General features: G+C 31.1%; 3 protein-coding genes across 3 annotated transcripts; all 3 read left to right on the forward strand.

Annotated features, from left to right (window-relative positions):
* The first annotated feature begins 976 nt into the window (after positions 1-976).
* Positions 977-1,797, forward strand: LOC135957332 (serine protease SP24D-like). Its single transcript, XM_065508057.1, has one exon. It carries the CDS (start codon positions 1,014-1,016, stop codon positions 1,773-1,775), a length of 762 nt encoding a protein of 253 aa, XP_065364129.1. The 5' UTR covers positions 977-1,013; the 3' UTR covers positions 1,776-1,797.
* Positions 1,798-2,001: 204 nt separating this feature from the next.
* Positions 2,002-2,939, forward strand: LOC135957162 (serine protease SP24D-like). Its single transcript, XM_065507849.1, has 2 exons — positions 2,002-2,286; positions 2,354-2,939. The coding sequence occupies exons 1-2, from the start codon at positions 2,048-2,050 to the stop codon at positions 2,877-2,879; spliced, it is 765 nt and encodes a 254-aa protein (XP_065363921.1). The 5' UTR covers positions 2,002-2,047; the 3' UTR covers positions 2,880-2,939.
* Positions 2,940-11,435: 8,496 nt separating this feature from the next.
* On the forward strand, positions 11,436-12,394 carry LOC135956667 (serine protease SP24D-like). Its single transcript, XM_065507218.1, has 2 exons — positions 11,436-11,734; positions 11,813-12,394. Exons 1-2 carry the CDS (start codon positions 11,436-11,438, stop codon positions 12,339-12,341), a joined length of 828 nt encoding a protein of 275 aa, XP_065363290.1. The 3' UTR covers positions 12,342-12,394.
* The last annotated feature ends 5,975 nt before the right edge of the window (positions 12,395-18,369 follow it).

The raw sequence follows: 18,369 nt of genomic DNA on the forward strand, positions 1-18,369 counted from the left end.
GCTCTTCAATTCTCTTTTAACAAGAGCCCAATATCTCTCCACTGGCCTTAGCTCCAGGCTAAAGACCTTTATTATCAAAGCAGGCCAAAAAAAGTGGACTTATGAAAGAAGTCAAGGAATGTTTACAAAAAAGGATTGCTTGCCGTACCAAGAACTTTTTGGGAAATTTTGTCTGCTTTTGGGTCCTAAACTTTTCTTCAACATTTCCACGAGCATCAGCAACATAAAAATATTGACCGGAAGCTGCGAAAAATTGTCCATACGTACATTTCTTCATCCATTATGCAGCAGGTATATTTTTTGTATAAAATTTGACTTCAATTTCCGTGCTCTGTCTTTGACCTTTAAACCTTCATTGGCTTTAACTTTTTGTACCAAATAGTCCGAGTATTGACCTAACCGGGCTGCTTTCCTAACGGATGTGTTGGGAGCTCTATCAACAGACACGTTCTCCCGCTACTGTTTAATAACATTGGAATCAGTTTGACGGCAGACATTGGATTGTTTGGCCAACTTTTTGTAGGACCAAGTTGGGTTCTGTTGAAAATATTTAATAATTTTAGTACGCACTTTTTTCTGGTCACTCATTTTAAACAGATTAAGAACAAATGAATATAATTGACATTAAACATAATAACAGACATGCTTTATAAAGGTAACTTGATAAAAAAAATCAAATAATAGGTACTTGGGTTAAAAGTTTTAATGAAAAACATGTGTTAAGAATTTTACGATCTCAGTCCTTATTATTTATGACATTATTCAGAATTATGCGTTTTTCAGTATTATTTAATGAATCTCAACGAAATGTCGATTTGACTAATAATACGTGGTATTTTTTATTTATAAATGTACTAGTACGTAAAAACACAAGGGCGTTCCGGAATTACCAATATCGTCAACCTTCTTTTAATCAGCTTAGATGCCCTACGATTAGATTAGCAGTAGTCATTATAGCATTTGTAACTGTATATAAGGCGAGATTTTTGAAAGTTTATAGCCATTTAAATGACATGTGCAAATTAACAATATTTACATGTTTTACTTTAAGTCTGTTGGTCTTGAGCAGAGCTCAGCCAACTGGCCGTATTGTTGGCGGATTACATGCTGTTGAAGGTCAATTTCCACATCAAATATCTCTACGGCGAACTGGCTCACACACTTGCGGCGGTTCCATAATAACCCGTAATTACATTTTAACCGCTGCCCACTGTGTAGGTGCTGAAGACGAAGATGGTGTATACCATGTGTATGATCCCAGTTTATTCACCATTCGAGCTGGTTCCACTAATCGATTGATGGGTGGTGTCGTCAAACAAGTTGTCAAGATTATAGTACACGAAAACTATGGCAATTTTATTAACGATGTAGCCTTACTGAAACTTGAGTCTAGCCTAGTATATTCCGACAATATCCAATCCATCGCTCTAGCAAGTTCAGAAGTTCCCGTTGCCAGCAGTGTCGTAATATCTGGCTGGGGTCGTTTGAAGACCGGTGGTGACAGTCCCAATAAATTAAAGTGGAATACATTGGAATCAATTTCGAAATTGAAATGTTTTACATCGATATTCATGTCATCGGATGCTCTAATTTGCTTGGCTCATCAACAAGATAACGGTGCTTGCAATGGCGACTCTGGAGGCCCTGCTACCTTTAACGGTGAGTTGGTCGGTGTTGCAGGCTTTGTTGTTGGTGGTTGCGGTACTAAAAATCCTGACGGTTACGCCAAAGTATTTTACCACGTGGATTGGATTAAACAACATTCGGATTTGTAGAAAGAAACACATTTGTTTCCAAGTAGGTATTATTTACTTACTAAGTACATACTATTAACTATTCGAAATAAAATCAAGCATTTTTAATTTGGATCACCACGTTCTTTTATATTAGTTTAGTGTATTGTAGTTTAGTTTCAAACTAACGAATCAGAGATTAGATATAGATATAAACAATTAAAAACAATTGATATAGATTATAAATGAAAAGGTATATAAATGCTTGTGATATTTAGAAGGGAGTAACAAACAGTTAAATACACATTTGAAGAATGTCGAAATTCTCGCTTACAGCATTGATTTGCTTTGTTTTGACCTACCATTATTCAAAGGCTGCATCCCTTAATCGTGTAGTTGGAGGCACAAACGCGCATGAAGGACAATTTCCCCATCAAGTGTCTTTAAGACGTAATGGTTCTCACACCTGTGGTGGTTCTATTATATCCAGGAATTTCATTTTAACTGCAGCACATTGTGTGGGTACTAGCGATAGCCAGGGACATTATTATTCGTAAGAATTGTTAAATTTTAATCGAAATATGTATTGCTACTTATATGTATAACTATTATTTTGTAAGGTATGATCCAAGTGTTTTCACTGTGCGTGTTGGTACTACAGACCGATTTCAGGGCGGTGTTTTAGTGAGGGTTGCTGAAGTTATTACTAACGAAGACTATGGAAATTTCTTAAATGATGTTGCTCTTCTGCGGCTTAAAGAACCTATCATATTCTCTGACAATATTCAACGGATTCCCTTGGCTACTACTGAAGTTCCTGTAGGAGAAAACGTGATAATTTCCGGTTGGGGCCGTATAAAGCAAGGTGGTGATTCACCGCAAAAGCTGCAATGGAATGAGTTGACAGCAATTTCGCGCAAGGAATGTAAAGAACAAATTGGTATGGATTCAGATTCTCTTATTTGTTTGGCTCATCAACCCAATAACGGTGCCTGCAATGGCGATTCCGGAGGTCCTGCCATATATAACGGGGAGCTTGTTGGCATAGCAGGCTTTGTTTATACCGGTTGTGGATCTTCATACCCCGATGGATATGCCAAAGTATATTATCATGTTGACTGGATTAAAAAACATTCCGACTTGTAATTGGCGAGACAAACTGTATTATTTTCTTTAACCTACATACCTATTAAGAGTTTCTCATATAATTGTTCTAAAATTTGAATTGTTGTCTTTTATTTTTTGATCGTTAGCTTAGTGAGTAATCGTGCCAAGTCCACTTTTGGTGAAAATTTAGATTTGAATGATAAACGGTAGAATCAGTGAAAACAAACGTTTACAACATTTAGCTTAGTGGAGTAAAATCAAACGTTTACAATTATTTTGTTTCTGCTCATTGTAATTTTTGAATCAATATTGATATATTCAATTGCCATAATATTGGAAAGAAAAAATATATACAAATAACGAAACTTGACAACTCATAATTACACATAAATTGCTGATAATATATACATACATTTATTCTAATTCGAGTTATCAATTGTGTAGCAATATAATTTTTTATTAAATAAAACGTTGTTACATTGTCTGAAGAAGAACCGAAGAATTTCAAAACCGCGGTTTCGATTTTAAAAAAATTGAAAAGCGATCGGTTTCGGTTTTGGGAACAAACAAAATCAGTTGATAATGTAGGAAATGCTATACAAATTTAAAATTCAAACTTGCCGGGTGCTCAAGAGAATAAAGGAAAATTAATTTTAATGGTACTCTTTTAACCCAGATATGCCGACTGTACTACCTGTAGTACACTTTCTGCGTTTAGTGTGCTTTAAATTTTCTAATCTACTTGTTGTTGTGCTTCAGAATATAACGGCCAACAAAGCATCCGTTGATAAGTTTTGTCTCGGGTAATTGATGTGGGTATTTTTTTGAAATTGGGAAAAGTGTGAAGATGTCATGTAATCGGTGAGAAAAAATGTATATGCATATTTTATTGTTGTTGCGTTTCTATGTTTTTATACCCTTCACCTTTCCGACCCTATAAAGTATGTAAATATATTCTGGATCCTTATAGATAGCGGAGTCGATTAAGCCATGTCCGAAGCCCCCAAATATCTTACATACACGATTCATACATCAATATCTCCGGAATTCTTCCGGCTCGGTTGCTTTTTAAAATCGAGAAAATCGGTCCACAAATGGCTGAGATATAAGGAACCTCGATTTTTAACCTATATCTGGGTTACTAAGTCATTAATATAGACAATATGGATATCTAATGATAGATATTTCAAAGACATTTGCAACGACGTATATAAGACCTAGTGAGTTGGACCTACAATGGGTCAAAATCGGAAAAAAATATTTTTGAACCAGAATTTTTTTCGCTAAATATGTATTAAAAGGAAAATGAAAAACAAAAAATTATTTTCTAAAATTTAAAAAAAAAATTTTAAAATAAACCGAGAAAAAAATTTGTCTAAAAAATAAAAATCAACAACTTTGGAAAAAAAAATTAATTTTGTTTACCTAAAAATATTTAAAATTTTTATTTTGAAGTATAATTTGGTGAAGGGTATATAAGATTCGGCACAGCCGAATATAGCTCTCTTGTTTAATAGTTGTAAAAACAAATTCGTAGCAATAGTAATGTGAAAAAAAATTATATGTGATTTTAGTTGATATATTTGCTGACGTACTACATGTAGTACATTCGGCATGATGAAGATTCTGGAGAAGAAGATCAAGTGAATTTTTAAAACATACCAACCCTATTATTAAATGCTGATGCTGGGCTTTTTCGAAATTCTTATTATACTGATTCGGATAGTGAAGACGAAATTCCACTTGCGTTATTGCAACGGGCCAAGAAATGTATATTAAATATATTAAGTCGTCAGTATAATGGGTAAAGCACGATCTGGAAGAAATGGAGCCTATTGTTACAGCAAGTGAACAGCAAATTTTACCTACACTTCTTGAATTGTTCGAAAAACTGTTTGGTGGTGATTTGCTGCTCAATAATTCAATGACTATGCTTTTGTAAAGCACGATCTGTAGTACGGTCTCAAAATCCAAGTTAAAAATATTTTTATGTATTCGTTCTTCAGTTATGTAATATAATCTGTCAGAATAAAGCTTTTTTGAAAACTACGAATATTGTGTAATGCAGTTTTTGTTTCCAGCCGGGGTATGCTTAGTCTGTCCAAGTTCTTCAAAGGTCTGCTTCCTTTGAAATCTTTACCACAAAACTGTCTTGGATCTTTGGAATATGTTGGTTAATGGGCGAAGCTTCTAATAGTGACTTCTACGAGATAAACGATTCGGCTCTCGGTCGGCTAACGACTATTATTTGTAAATACTGTCTATGGATGCAATCGGAGGAGATAAATTCATCAGCTCTCTTCGGCTAACTACAACATATTGGCTATGACTAGCTAATGAGTACAATCCGACGAGACAATTGCTTCTGCTCTCGGTCGGCTAACGACTGATTATTCGTAAATACAGCTATGGATGCAATCCGAGGAGATAAATTCTTCAGCTCTCATCGGCTAACTACAATTTATTCGCTATGACTAGCTAATGAGTGACGGTCGGCTAACTACGGATTTTAATACGAAGTAAGAATTTAGGTCTCGTCTAATTATGCTTTGTTACCCGGGGACAAAGTATAAGTAGATCGGGACTTCGATTCTAGCTTCCCTTCGTGTTTTTCTTAGATGTCTTATATTGGAATTCACATGAACTGTTTTGGAATTATTGACAACAAATTACAATTCACATAATCTGTTTATGAATTATTGATAGCAATATGTTAATATATTGTATTACACAGAAAAAAGAAATTCATAATTGGAATGAATTTTGTAATAAATATTATTAATCGAACTTGACTTTTTTTTCCCAAATTTTTTTCATTCAGAATAAGAACATGTTCATAAATATTATAAAATTGTTCATGACGGAAATTTTTGTTTTTTGTGCATAAATTTAATAATATTTTATAATAAATTGCATTATAATTGCATTGTCTAACTAATTAATTTAAAATTATTTGCTTAATAGCTACATATATATTGGCCAATATTTTAAGATGAATCAAAAATATCTGAAACTTAAAAAATATCATTAAACATATTAAAATATCCATAAACATAAGCATATAATCCCCTTAAAAAAATGTAATCAATTTCGCGCATATTTGCTCATTTTGTAGCTGAAAATCATAAAAATAAATATAAAATTTTCCAAGGAAAATTTTAAACATTTTTCAATAACATAAAAATATAAATGAAATTGAAATTATATTTTTCAAGCCTTCTAGATTTAATTTTTTTAATTATGAACAAAATCTTAATATTTAAGGTGGCATTTACACTTTGATTTAAAGTCATGTCGTTTTTTTTGTTTTTCTTTTAAAACCCCTACGAAAATCCCCTTGCATTTACCAATCAGAAAAGAGCTCAAAGCAGAATATCAAAAAAAATGTTGAAAAACAGAAAACTTGGCTTTTTGTTTAGACGTCACAATTTGTTAGTACAAAAAATAAAACATGATTTTTAGTCATGACTTAAAGTCATAATGTAAATGCCCCCTAAGAAATTATTTATAAATGTTATGAATTGAAATCAATGAAATCAAATCATAATATTTATGTTGAAACTTTTTTCTGTGTAGTATTAATTATGTTATATGTTGATGTATTGACTTTTGTAACTGCACTAGTATGGCCGTCGGCATATCTGGGTTAATATATGAAATTAGTTAGCGTATATACATTGGCTAATATGCTTTTCTGTAAAGAAATAATCAAGAATATTGATACCATAGAGTAGTTTTTCATTCTTCAAAATGGTACACATGATTCTGAATGAGTTAGAATTCACAAAAGGAGACTTTAGCGGTATCTTTCTTTAGCATTTTCTATAATAATGGAGCCAGAATCATGATGCTGATTATGAATAAAAAATGTGGTACGTTTCGAATGAGCTAGAATCCACATTACAATCAATGAATAAACATGAAACTAGAGACATGTTATCCTGAATTAGTATTAATTCACTAAGGAAGACTGAATAGTACTATTTCTTTCTTCCAAGTGCACCGAGTCAGCTAGTACTCCATACTTTTTTCAGATATTTGAAAACAACTAAGTCTTTGTTACAAAAGTTTTGCATTATTTTTTTTAAATTAAACTATCAGGAACTACTTGTAGATCAATATTTTTAAATGAGTTTGTGTCATCCTTTATTAACAGGTTTCCTTGCATAGTCTGAGAAATGTAGCCTGCTACATCATCTGAAGCATTATGGTAATACAATTTAAATAATTTAAAGAAATCTTAAGATATTTTTACCGATCTGTTTTTAGGGATATTGGATAAAAAAGTTTGTTTCTAATTTCTAAATTTTAAATTTTTCTACTGAAAATAGATTAAAAGTAAAAACTGAAGAATAATTGTCAGTTTCGGTTTCGGTTTTAGGCCTTAAAAAGTGCGGTTTCGGTTAAAACCGAAATGGAAACTGTAATTATATCGATTTTTTAGCTAGTTTATATCAATATTAAATTAAAAAAACAAAATTAATTTAATTTTTACCAAAATGAATGTTTCATACTCATTTTAAAATTTTGAATTTGATTATTTTACATGACTATACGGATTGAGAATTTGGAAAGTATACGAACACACCTAATGTTTTTCGAAAAAATGTACGAAAGATATTTGAGATAAACAAAATAAAGTCGAGGTAAAAATTCATAATTTAAAAATTGAAACTTAAAGTATAAAGGATAAAGGATAACACTATTCGACTAAAAATAATATGTACCTGGAAAGTGATACAATTTTTCTGTAAGGTGCTGTCGACTATAACAAGAATCTGTCTTTGAAATTTGCAAAACACCTCCAAAATCTTGAGTTACGGGTAAAAAAACGGTTTTTCATACCTTTAAGCACTTATAAGCCATTAACTAAGCTGATTCTCAACCGATTTTAATTTTTTAAATCCTGCTTTGAGGCCTAGATATACGATTTAAGATTTATTATAAAAAACTTATTTTATGGGGATCATTTTTGTGGAATATATTTACCCTCTAGCTCCTCTCTTTAGGTGTAATTTTTTCGAGAAAGGATTAGAATATTCGATTAAAATTTTTGCCGGAAAATTTTGAATGTTGTTTTGTTGAGGATGTTTTCCACAAATGTTGAGGATGTTTTTCACAAACTTCGCTACAAATAAGTTTTATATATACGAAATTCATGTCCCCAAATTTTGTTACGATCCGTCCATAATTAGTCGTAGCTCCCATATAGACCCGCTTCTGAAAATCACTTTAACGTGCATAAATCTCTTAAAAATGTTGGTATACACACAATATTCAACATAATACCTTTCATATAGACATAAATCACACGAGCTAATTTCATGTTGATCGGTCCATAATTGGTCATAGCTCCCATATAACCCCAATTCCGAAAATCACTCACGAATATAAATTATTGATATTTTAAAAGAAAAATGTTTTTGCTCATTTACTTAGTGTAGGGTATTATATGGTCGGGCTTGACCGACCATACTTTCTTAATTGTTTTCTTTGTATTTAGTTAATACTCGTACATATGAAAAGTTATATGACACCAGATATTAGATAAGAGTTTTTGACATAATTGTCATTATTAGAAATAATGACTTTTGTCATTAATGATATCTAATTCTTAGAATGCAAAACTGTACGTTCAGTTTAATAATGAAGTTTAGAATTAAATTGAAAATAACATTACAACATTTTTAAAAATCATCCAGAAATATTAAAATCAATTACATTGATTTTAATATTGTGATATTGGACAAAATGTTTAAGAAATAATGGGATGTTTTTAGAAAAAAGTAGCAAGCGGTCGACTTTGTCACCCTGTACCACATCCTGTATTCTAACAGCGTGGTCACAAATTTAATTTTCTTAAAGTCTATGTCCTCCTCTACGATTCGTTCATACATCATTTTGCAATCGGACCAGTAGTTTAGAAGATTCTGATTGATTACTACTTTTTTGCTATTGACACCACTGATTTGGTTTTTTAAACAACTTTGGATCAACATGTTATACAATTTATCGTGGGATATAAAATCCCAATCTGTGTTCTAGATGGGTGATTCGAAATTAAAAAATTAATAAAACATCAGAATATTATTAAATTTAGATGAAAGAACACATTTATTTGCTTTTTAGAAATGTAATTAGGGATTTAATTTGTGGAATGGTCCAAAACACTTGTAACATAAAGGCGGTTTGCAACCTTAGCATATCATTTTTGTACGCTTTTCGATACGTGAAGAACAGCGACAACGCTTCTCTTGCTCTATTGGAATACTGGACTAATGAAATAAAAATGGAGAAACTCGGTAAATATTTGCACCCTCTGATATCAAAAACTGGAGCATTGTGAATAAAAATTTTGAAAATTTAATTTTCAAATGCTAATATCTCCTAAGCTAAGATAGTGCTTGGCGAGGTGATTCTTTATATGTATTTTTTTGATATCGGAATCCCAACGAAGAAGGAGTTGTACTTTGGGATCCAAAACTTCCTCTTTCCGTATGTCAAATTTCATTCAAATCGGACCAAGCGTTTAGAAGTAACTGCTAAAATTTTAACAATGTTGTGAAATTCATTGTCAAACTGCATGAATACGCTGACATGTACCGTTATGTTTTTACTAGCATATTACCCGCTACTTCGTTAGCATATATTTTGATATTAAAATAAATGTATATCAATGTACAATTAAAAAATGTGTTACTTATGTAGCTTGAAACAGCTTAACTTATCAATTTACTTGATTGGCTAATAACGTTTGCACATAATTCTCAAAATATTTAATCGTCATATTCCATCTTATTCCTATTTATTTTAATTTTTCTAGGTCCATTATTATTAGTGAAGAGTAGGGATGCCAAACGGGACTGGGTTTTACAAATCCCGGGATTCGGAATTTTAAAAATGTAAATCCCGAGATTTTGTCGGGACTTCGGGATTTTAGTTAAACGTCAAAAAACATAAAATTCAACAATAAAAACTATTTATATCGTTGATATATTTAAGTAAAAATATAACAGAAGATATTTCATATTTATACCCGTATTCTGAACATTAACCCTTTCGGGACGGAGTTTTATTATGAGAATCAAAATATATATGGTAGAAATTTTTGCATATTCTAAAAGATGTGTTCTGCATACTAAGAAATCCTGAAATCGTCCTTTTATCCTGGGACAAATAATCCCAATAAGCATTTTGCGTGGAACATATAATCCCAATCAGTGTTTTTGATGGGTAATTCGATATTAAAAAATTAATAAAACAAAGGAATATTATTAAATTTAGATTTAATAATAGATGCATTTTATAAATGTAATTAGGGATTTAATTTGAGGAATAGTCCAAAACACTCGTAACACCAAGCGTTTTTGCAGCCTGAGCATATCATCTTTCTACACTTTTCGATACCAAGTGAAGACCAGTATGATCTACTACTCTAATAAAGTAAAAGTGGAGAAAGTCGAGAAATATTTGGACCCTTTGATATCAAAAATCTGGAGCAAGGTGGGTAAAAATGTTGGATGTTTAATTTTCAAATACGTATATCTCGAAAACTCCCGGGATATCGGGATTGGCATTCCTAGTGAAGAGAATACAAAAACTACAATTCGAATAATGAAAATGTAGCAAAAGTCTCCCCCTTGAATTCTCACTCATGACCATAAAGCTTAATTTCATGTTTCTAGGTCAATTGCTATAGAAAATTCAGAAATTATCATGCATTTAGCATGCATTTTTACAAAAAGTCAAACTTTTGGCACTCGAGTTCCAAATAACACCCTGTTAGTTAATTTTTGTATGAATCCAGGAACCAATGTTAAAAATTTTATCAAAATTGGCTAATAATTTGAAATAAAATCAATTTTCCCGTTTTCACCCACATTGCCATGGAAAAATTCTATTCAAATATATTTCTGTATCGTTGTGGGAGCTCAAAATAAAATATTCGTATGTCTATGTCAGTTTATAGAAAAACATATTTTATGAAAAAAGTACCAAAAATAAACACAATTTTTATCCCTTAAATGTTGGAATTTCCAAAAAGTACCAAATTTATATTTTTTATTTTTCGATAAGTAAAAAATGCGATTTAAAATTTATTTCTATATTTATTGGTTTAAAAGAGTAACATGCTATTTTAAGTTTTTTTTATATCGAATTTAACCGGTTTTACCCCCTAAACGTTCGAATTTCCAGAATCCCTTCTTATGGGATCGTTTTGGGGAGGGAGGAACACACAGTTAAAATTTCATGATTCTAGCTTCAGCCGTTTGGGCTGTGCGATGAATCAGTCAGTCATTCATTCAGTCAGTCAGTAACGTTACTCTTTTATATATATATGTATATATAGATAATGGAACATGGATAATTATTTTGTAACCTTTGAGATAAGTTATAAGAATGTTGTTGAAAGTACATTATAGTCAGGAATAAGTCTTGTCTAGCTACATATATACTGAAGTAAATCGGTGATTAATTACACACAAATTAGTAATTAAGCAACTAAGAGGTAATAGTTAGATATAAAAGCAAAATTAAAAAACGTATCACCCACATTCAGTTTTTGTACTTTTACTTTTGCATACGTAGGGCAATATGAAGTTGAATATTTTCGTTAAATATATTATCCATCTATTTTGGATTTTTTATGCGGCTGCGGATCTATTTGACGGCGATGATGACTCCAACTTTGTTCCTATAACACAGCAACCGTTGGTGTATTTTCCACAGCCACGAATTGTTGGGGGAAAAAATGCCAAGGAAAATCAATTTCCGTATCAAATTTCACTACGATATTATAATCAGCATATTTGTGGAGGATCTATTATATCGAAAAATTATGTAGTAACTGCCGCGCATTGTGTTACCACAGTTTCTGGGAGTACAATTAAGAAGTAAGAACGTAACTAATTAAATTACATGTACATGTACAATGGACATACATATAATATAGTACATGAATTTAATTTTAGGACACCAGTTTCCATTATAACAATACGAGCGGGTAGTAGGGAAGTAGACTCTGGTGGTGTAACAGTTGGAGTATCTCAAGTTAATGTGCATCCTAATTATAGAAATTTTAACAATGATATTGCAGTCGTGAAATTATCAAAACCTTTGGAATTAAATGGAAGCATACAACCTATTGCCTTGGCCACAAAAAGTCTAAAACCGGGTGTCAAAGTGGTGACAACTGGTTGGGGTCGCTTACGAACAGGAGGCGATACACCACAGATTCTTCAATTTAATACCTTAATTTCAATTAGTAATGCTGAATGTAAACGTCGTATTGGAAATGTGGCTACATCCACATTGTGTTTAAGTCATACTGTCGGCAATGGTGTTTGCAATGGTGACTCGGGTGGTCCAGCGGTATATAAAAACCAATTAGTAGGTGTTACAAATTTCGTTGTTGGTGGATGTGGCTCTAATGCTCCTGATGGTTACGCAAGTGTAGCTTTTTACTCGAGTTGGATTCGAAGCAATACTGATTTAAAATAAAAATATATTTTATAGATTAAGCAGCAATGGTTAAATAAAAAATGCTTAAATTACATATCGTATTTCAATTCATCATATAAGGGACGCAAACACACGAGCATACACACTAGAGTGTTCCAAAAAATTAAAATTGCGAATTTCGACCGACCCCCCTAGAATGGTTCAATGTATTGTAGAAACACGCTGTGTAAAATATTACGATGACAGGATAATGTTAACTGGTGCCGCAACGAAACTGAAGTTTTGAGGTGCATTTACAAGAGGAAAAAATACAGTTTTTTCCGATTTTGTAAAAATTTTGCCATTAAATAATTTCTTTTGCAATTTAATTTAAAAGAATTGAAATTTACACGTAATTGTCGTAATTGTAAGATATAAAAGACAAAAATTGGTTAAAAAATTGTAAAGTTATTAAAAAATCGACAGGCCATTAACGTGTTTCAGGCCACTAGAACAAGAAATGTAGAAACAAAATTAACATATTTTGATAAATATTATAATAAAAGTACGTTTTTACTTAAAATATATCCATATTTACTTGTATATGAGTTTTTTTCTTCGTTAGATACCGTTAACCTATTCGCAGGTATGACCAAACAAATTTAATTTTTTTAAAGGCAGTTTCAAAACGCCAATTTCAAATTTTTAAAAATTTTGTTAAACAAATTTCAAAATTTTTTGATCATCACATTGGGATTTATTGAGAACATAATAGGGAATAAAAATATGAAAAAAGTATGAAAATACCTCCTATAGTTTTTCCGTGAGGTTAATTTTAACCCCAAGTGCTATTAAGGGTTAATTATAATTTGTCTGCAGTTTTTGTAAAATACTAGACTACCTATGTGTTATATTTTTCTTAAGTTTCATCAAAATCGGCCCAAAAATATATAACATTTTGCTATCTTTCCATGAGAAATTCCAAATATTGAAAAATTTGACCTTTGACCTTCACGATTTAAGGGTTAACGTTTTCCGATTTTAGTAAAACTTTCAGACTATATTTAAAATTACCTGGAATATAATATTCTGAATAGCTTTTGCTTAAAAATCATAACAGTAAAGAAATTCGGCTCATTCGTCAAAATATGGCCAAAATAATATTTTTTCTCGAAAATCTCAAAATTTAAATCGCAGGTACGGAAAAACTATAGGAGGTATTTTCATACTTTTTTCATATTTTTATTACCTATTATGTTCTCAATAAATCCCAATGTGATGATCAAAAAATTTTGAAATTTGTTTAACAAAAACTGCCTTTAAAAAAATTAAATTTGTTTGGTCATACCTCCGAATAGGTTAAAGGTATCCTACGAAGACAAAAACTCATATACTCATATACAAGTAAATATGGATATATTTTAAGTAAAAATGTACTTTTATTATAATATTTATCAAAATATGTTAATTTTCTTTCTGCATTTCTTGTTCAAGTGGCCTGAGACACGTTAATGGCCTGGCGATTTTTTAATAACTTTAACATTTTTTAACCAATTTTTGTCTTTTATATCTTATTAGAACGAGAATTACGTGTACATTTCGATTATATTAAATAAAATGCTTTTAAGGATAAATTTTAATTTTTGTGCTGGTATTATAAATACTAGACTCCATGTTATATTTTGCTTAAGTTTCATCAAAATCGGCCCAAAAATATATAACATTTCGCTATCTTTCCATGAGAAATTCCAAATATTGAAAAAAATTTACATTTGACCTTAACGATTTAAGGAGTTAACGTTTTCCGATTTTAGTAAAACGTTCAGACTATATTTAAAATTCCATGAACTATAATATACTGAATAGCTTTTACTTAGAAATCAAAACAGTAAAAATAATTCGGCTCATTCTACAAAATATGCCCAAAAAATTAGTTTGTCTCGAAAATCGCAAAATTGAAATCGCAGGTACGGAAAAACAATAGGAGGCATTGTCATACTTTTTTCACATTTTTATTCCCTACTATGTTCTTAATAATTCCAAAGTGATGATCAAAACATTTTGAAATTTGTTTAACAAAATTTTTAAAAATTTGAAATTGGAGTTTTGTAACTGGTGTTAAAAAAATTTAATTTTTTTGGTCATACCTACGAATAGGTTAACGGTATCTTACAAAGACAAAAACTCATATACAAGTAAATATGGATATATTTTAAGTAAAAATGTGCTTTCATTTTAATATTTCTCAAAATATGCTAATTTTGTTTCTACTTTTTTTATTCTAGTTGCCTGAGACTAGAGATGCTAATCGGGACTGATTTTTGAAAATCCCGGTGTTCGGGATTTGTTAAAGAATCCCGATTTTCGGGAAATCTAAAATCCCGAAAAGTATAAGAAAGAAACGTACATAATTAGGTCTTGTAACGAACCAAACCCGTAAAGGCCCTAACTCTCAAGGGACGGTGCTACCTAACATACCGGCCGTGCTCATGGAAAATGGGGATGGTTCGTTACATAGATTTAAATGGCGCCCAACGTGGGGCATCAGCAAGTATATTTGAACAAGAAATTGTTGATATTTTATTCTCATGACTACACCATAACTTAAGCTGATGCTTCCACAAATAACATCTTAATTTTCCGTGTTATCGACTACTTTTTATCTATTTTTTTTATTTATTTTGTTTGTCTTTTGTAATCCTTTCAGGATTTGTTAATTTTTTAGTTTTGGGAAATTTTCTACCGAATGATTACTGAGATAATTCTTTTAAAGTGTCAAATTTTGTTGAGATTTTTAATTTTGAATAATTTCGGGATTTTACTCGCAGAATCTGATATTTTGTTTAGACATTTATGATTTGTTTTAAGTTTCAAAATTTTCTCTTTGAGTTGATGTGTAATTGAGATTTTTGATTTTTGGGTTACTACAAGAAAAAAAACCGAAATTACATAAAGAATACTAAAATTTTAACAATTGTGATTTTTTTTTTTTTTTCTTACCACTTCTCAAAAACTTCTTTTTGAATTATGGAAATAATTGGAAGACAAAAAGGATATTTCCTTTCAGGCAAATAAATTCCTGATATTACCGCTTCAAATAATTAAAATTTTTCACAAAAAAAACAAAATTATATGTTAATCCGAATTTTATATGTTAACTTCTAATGAAAATTTTCAAAATGATTTAAAAATCAGAACTACAAAACTAAAAATTATTATAAAAATTTTCAAAGCCAAAATGATCAGAAAATTTTTAGTTTAATAAATGAAAACCCAATTGGAAATATAATCATCTTGAAATCTGATAGCCTCACAGTCTTTATAATTAAAAGTAAATTTTTTATTTAGCAATTAATTTTTATTAGACACAAAAAAGCATACTATTGCATCTATGGTTTCATCTGCCATTCTGGAACGAATTTTGTTTCCGACATATGCTGCTGCCGTTATAAGTATTTGCAAAACCGTTTGCAAATACTTATAACAAATCTGCATTATAATTTGGTTTCGTTATTGTTATTTTGGTTTTAACATTTATTAATAATTAATTATTTTAGCCTTTGAGCAATCGAAATATTTTCATTTTGTTCGAGCTCCTCATCTGAGATAAAATCAATTTCGTTTGAAGAGGATTTAAATTGAGTTTTGTTAGATAACTTACAAAAAAAGGTGAATAATTGATTTTCCAGAGCCCCACTCAAGGAAAACCAAAAATACCGCTTTCGTTTATTAACTATGTTGTAGCAGCTTAATAACTTTGCAATATTCGGGTATGTAGAACGTCAGAATGCATGAAAATGGCACACAAAAATTACAATTTCCCCTATTTAATTATGAAAACCGGGATTTAAAATTAAAAAATCCCGGGCTTCGGGATATAAGAAATCCCGGGATTTGGCATCTCTAGTTGCGACTAACGGAGGGTTAAACTAATATTTTTGCACCTAAAATATTGTAATAAGCTCTAAATACTTTCACATAGTAACATTTTAGAGTTTTCTCCTATTCAATTATCTTGATAAAAAGTTTGAATGGTTTTTGTTTTTTTCACTCGTTGTAGCCATTCTCGTGGAATTGTCCATATGTAACCAGCGAGATTTTCTAAACCATCATACACCATGCCTTGGAGTTGTTGGTGCTATTACAATTAGTTACAGCGCATTTCATATTTACAGTTTTTATTTTATTAATTTTAACTTTTTATTCGCTGTTTTAACTTTTAATACACTTTTTAACGTACGAACGAATTACTCACAAAACGTTTAAAGTTTAAACGTTCACGCTAGATTACTTGGGACGTATAAAGTAGCCAATTGACTTCTCTATGCACTACAAAGATCACATATGTTGTTATTGGTTCCTTTTGTTAAGAACATTTTGTATTTCCTTTAAATAAATTACCCGATAACTAAATAATGTGATCATGCAGGCAAAACAATACAAAATAATTTATTTTCACCGACAGACAATACGAACAATACTTATACGTTTTGTGTGTACAACTTTATTTAATAACGCACATAGAACATATTTTAAAAAAATTTGAGAGAGAAGTGGAGTTACCTTGTATTTTTGTATCATGATACCAACTATATTATCTTATTTTCCAAACATTATCAATAAGTTAAGTCAGACCTAAGTCACCGTTACCGCTAAGCTACCGTTACGGAAATAACAGGAAATACCGTTACCGATATAAGCCGATATATTTCTAGTAAAGCGGTAGAAATTCCAGAGTATAAATCATTGGTATCCAGCAGTACGCCCGCGGGCATCGTCTATGTGTGAGTTTCTTATACATGTGAAACCGAAATTAAAAAACGAACATGAGTTATTTTACAAGTGTTGCCAATGAACAACACTAGAATACGTAACACTAGAATACGAAGCAAATCTATTGTTGTGAGAGTTTGGTTAACAATGGTATAAATTCATTCGTAACGATCGAGTTGGCTCCAGGGGTGGTGGAGTTGGTATCTACATCTCAAAAAAGCTGAAATCTAAAGTCGTTTTTATATATTGTTTGCTTTATAAATGTGAATCTATCTTTGTAGATATCCTCCTTGACAAACGTAATGTCTTATTTGGAGAAGTTTATCTTCCCCCACCTTCTGATTTTAACAAGTTTGAAGAGATCCATCACGAAATGCTTCTTAATCACTCCAACATTATTATTGTTGGTGACTTTAACTGTAATCTATTTGATACTTTGAAATCGAATGTGGAACACTCATTTTGTAATAGAACTAACTATCTCTTTGTCACAATTCTGTTCCGTCTCATTATTATGTGCAACATGTTTCTGCTTCTTTAATTGATTTCATATTATATAGTGAAAGCTTATTGATTAATGTCTCTGGGCAGGTTCAATGTCCTTTCATTTTTCATCATGCTCTTGTTTTTGCTTCATTTAGATTAAATGTAATACATAATGATTCGTTTCTTGAATATCGTGAAATTAATAAATTGGATTTTCATAGACTATTAAGCATCTTATCGGTTTTTGATTTCTCGCAAATTTGTTATGAGTCCAATGTTGATAAAAAGTTCGAAATCTCTTCGTGATTTTTCTATTAGAAATTATCAGAATGATCCGACTCAACTTAAATGGACTTTGTTTTGCAAATAACGAAATAAAGAAAAATCTATTATTAGAAGGGAGAACAGGAGATATTTTACAAACATGTTTGCTAAATCGGATTCGTCTGGTATGTGGAAAATATTAAAAAAAAATGCTGGATGTGGTATTTCTTGTGAAATGGTATTTGATGGAAATGTTGATAACGTTAACGAGTATTTTGCTAGTGGTGAAGGTACTAATGATAGCACTGAAGTTGCTTTTGATGCGTTTAATGATTCATTGAGTGTTTTTTCTTTTAATTGTGTGAACGAGTTAAAAGTTCTGAAAGTCCCTGATAAGGTTAAATCAAAGTCTGTCGGAGTTGATACATCCAATTCTTATTAATACGGTATTAACGACTTCTATCTTCCCTTCTGTTTGGAAAGTTGCTAGGGTGGTACCTATACCTAAATCTAAGATTGTTTCCTCTCCAGCGGACCTAAGACCGATCTCAATATTGCCTGCGTT

The sequence above is a fragment of the Calliphora vicina genome, chromosome 4 (genome assembly GCF_958450345.1).
Source record: "Calliphora vicina chromosome 4, idCalVici1.1, whole genome shotgun sequence".
NCBI classification, from domain to species: Eukaryota; Metazoa; Arthropoda; class Insecta; order Diptera; family Calliphoridae; genus Calliphora; species Calliphora vicina.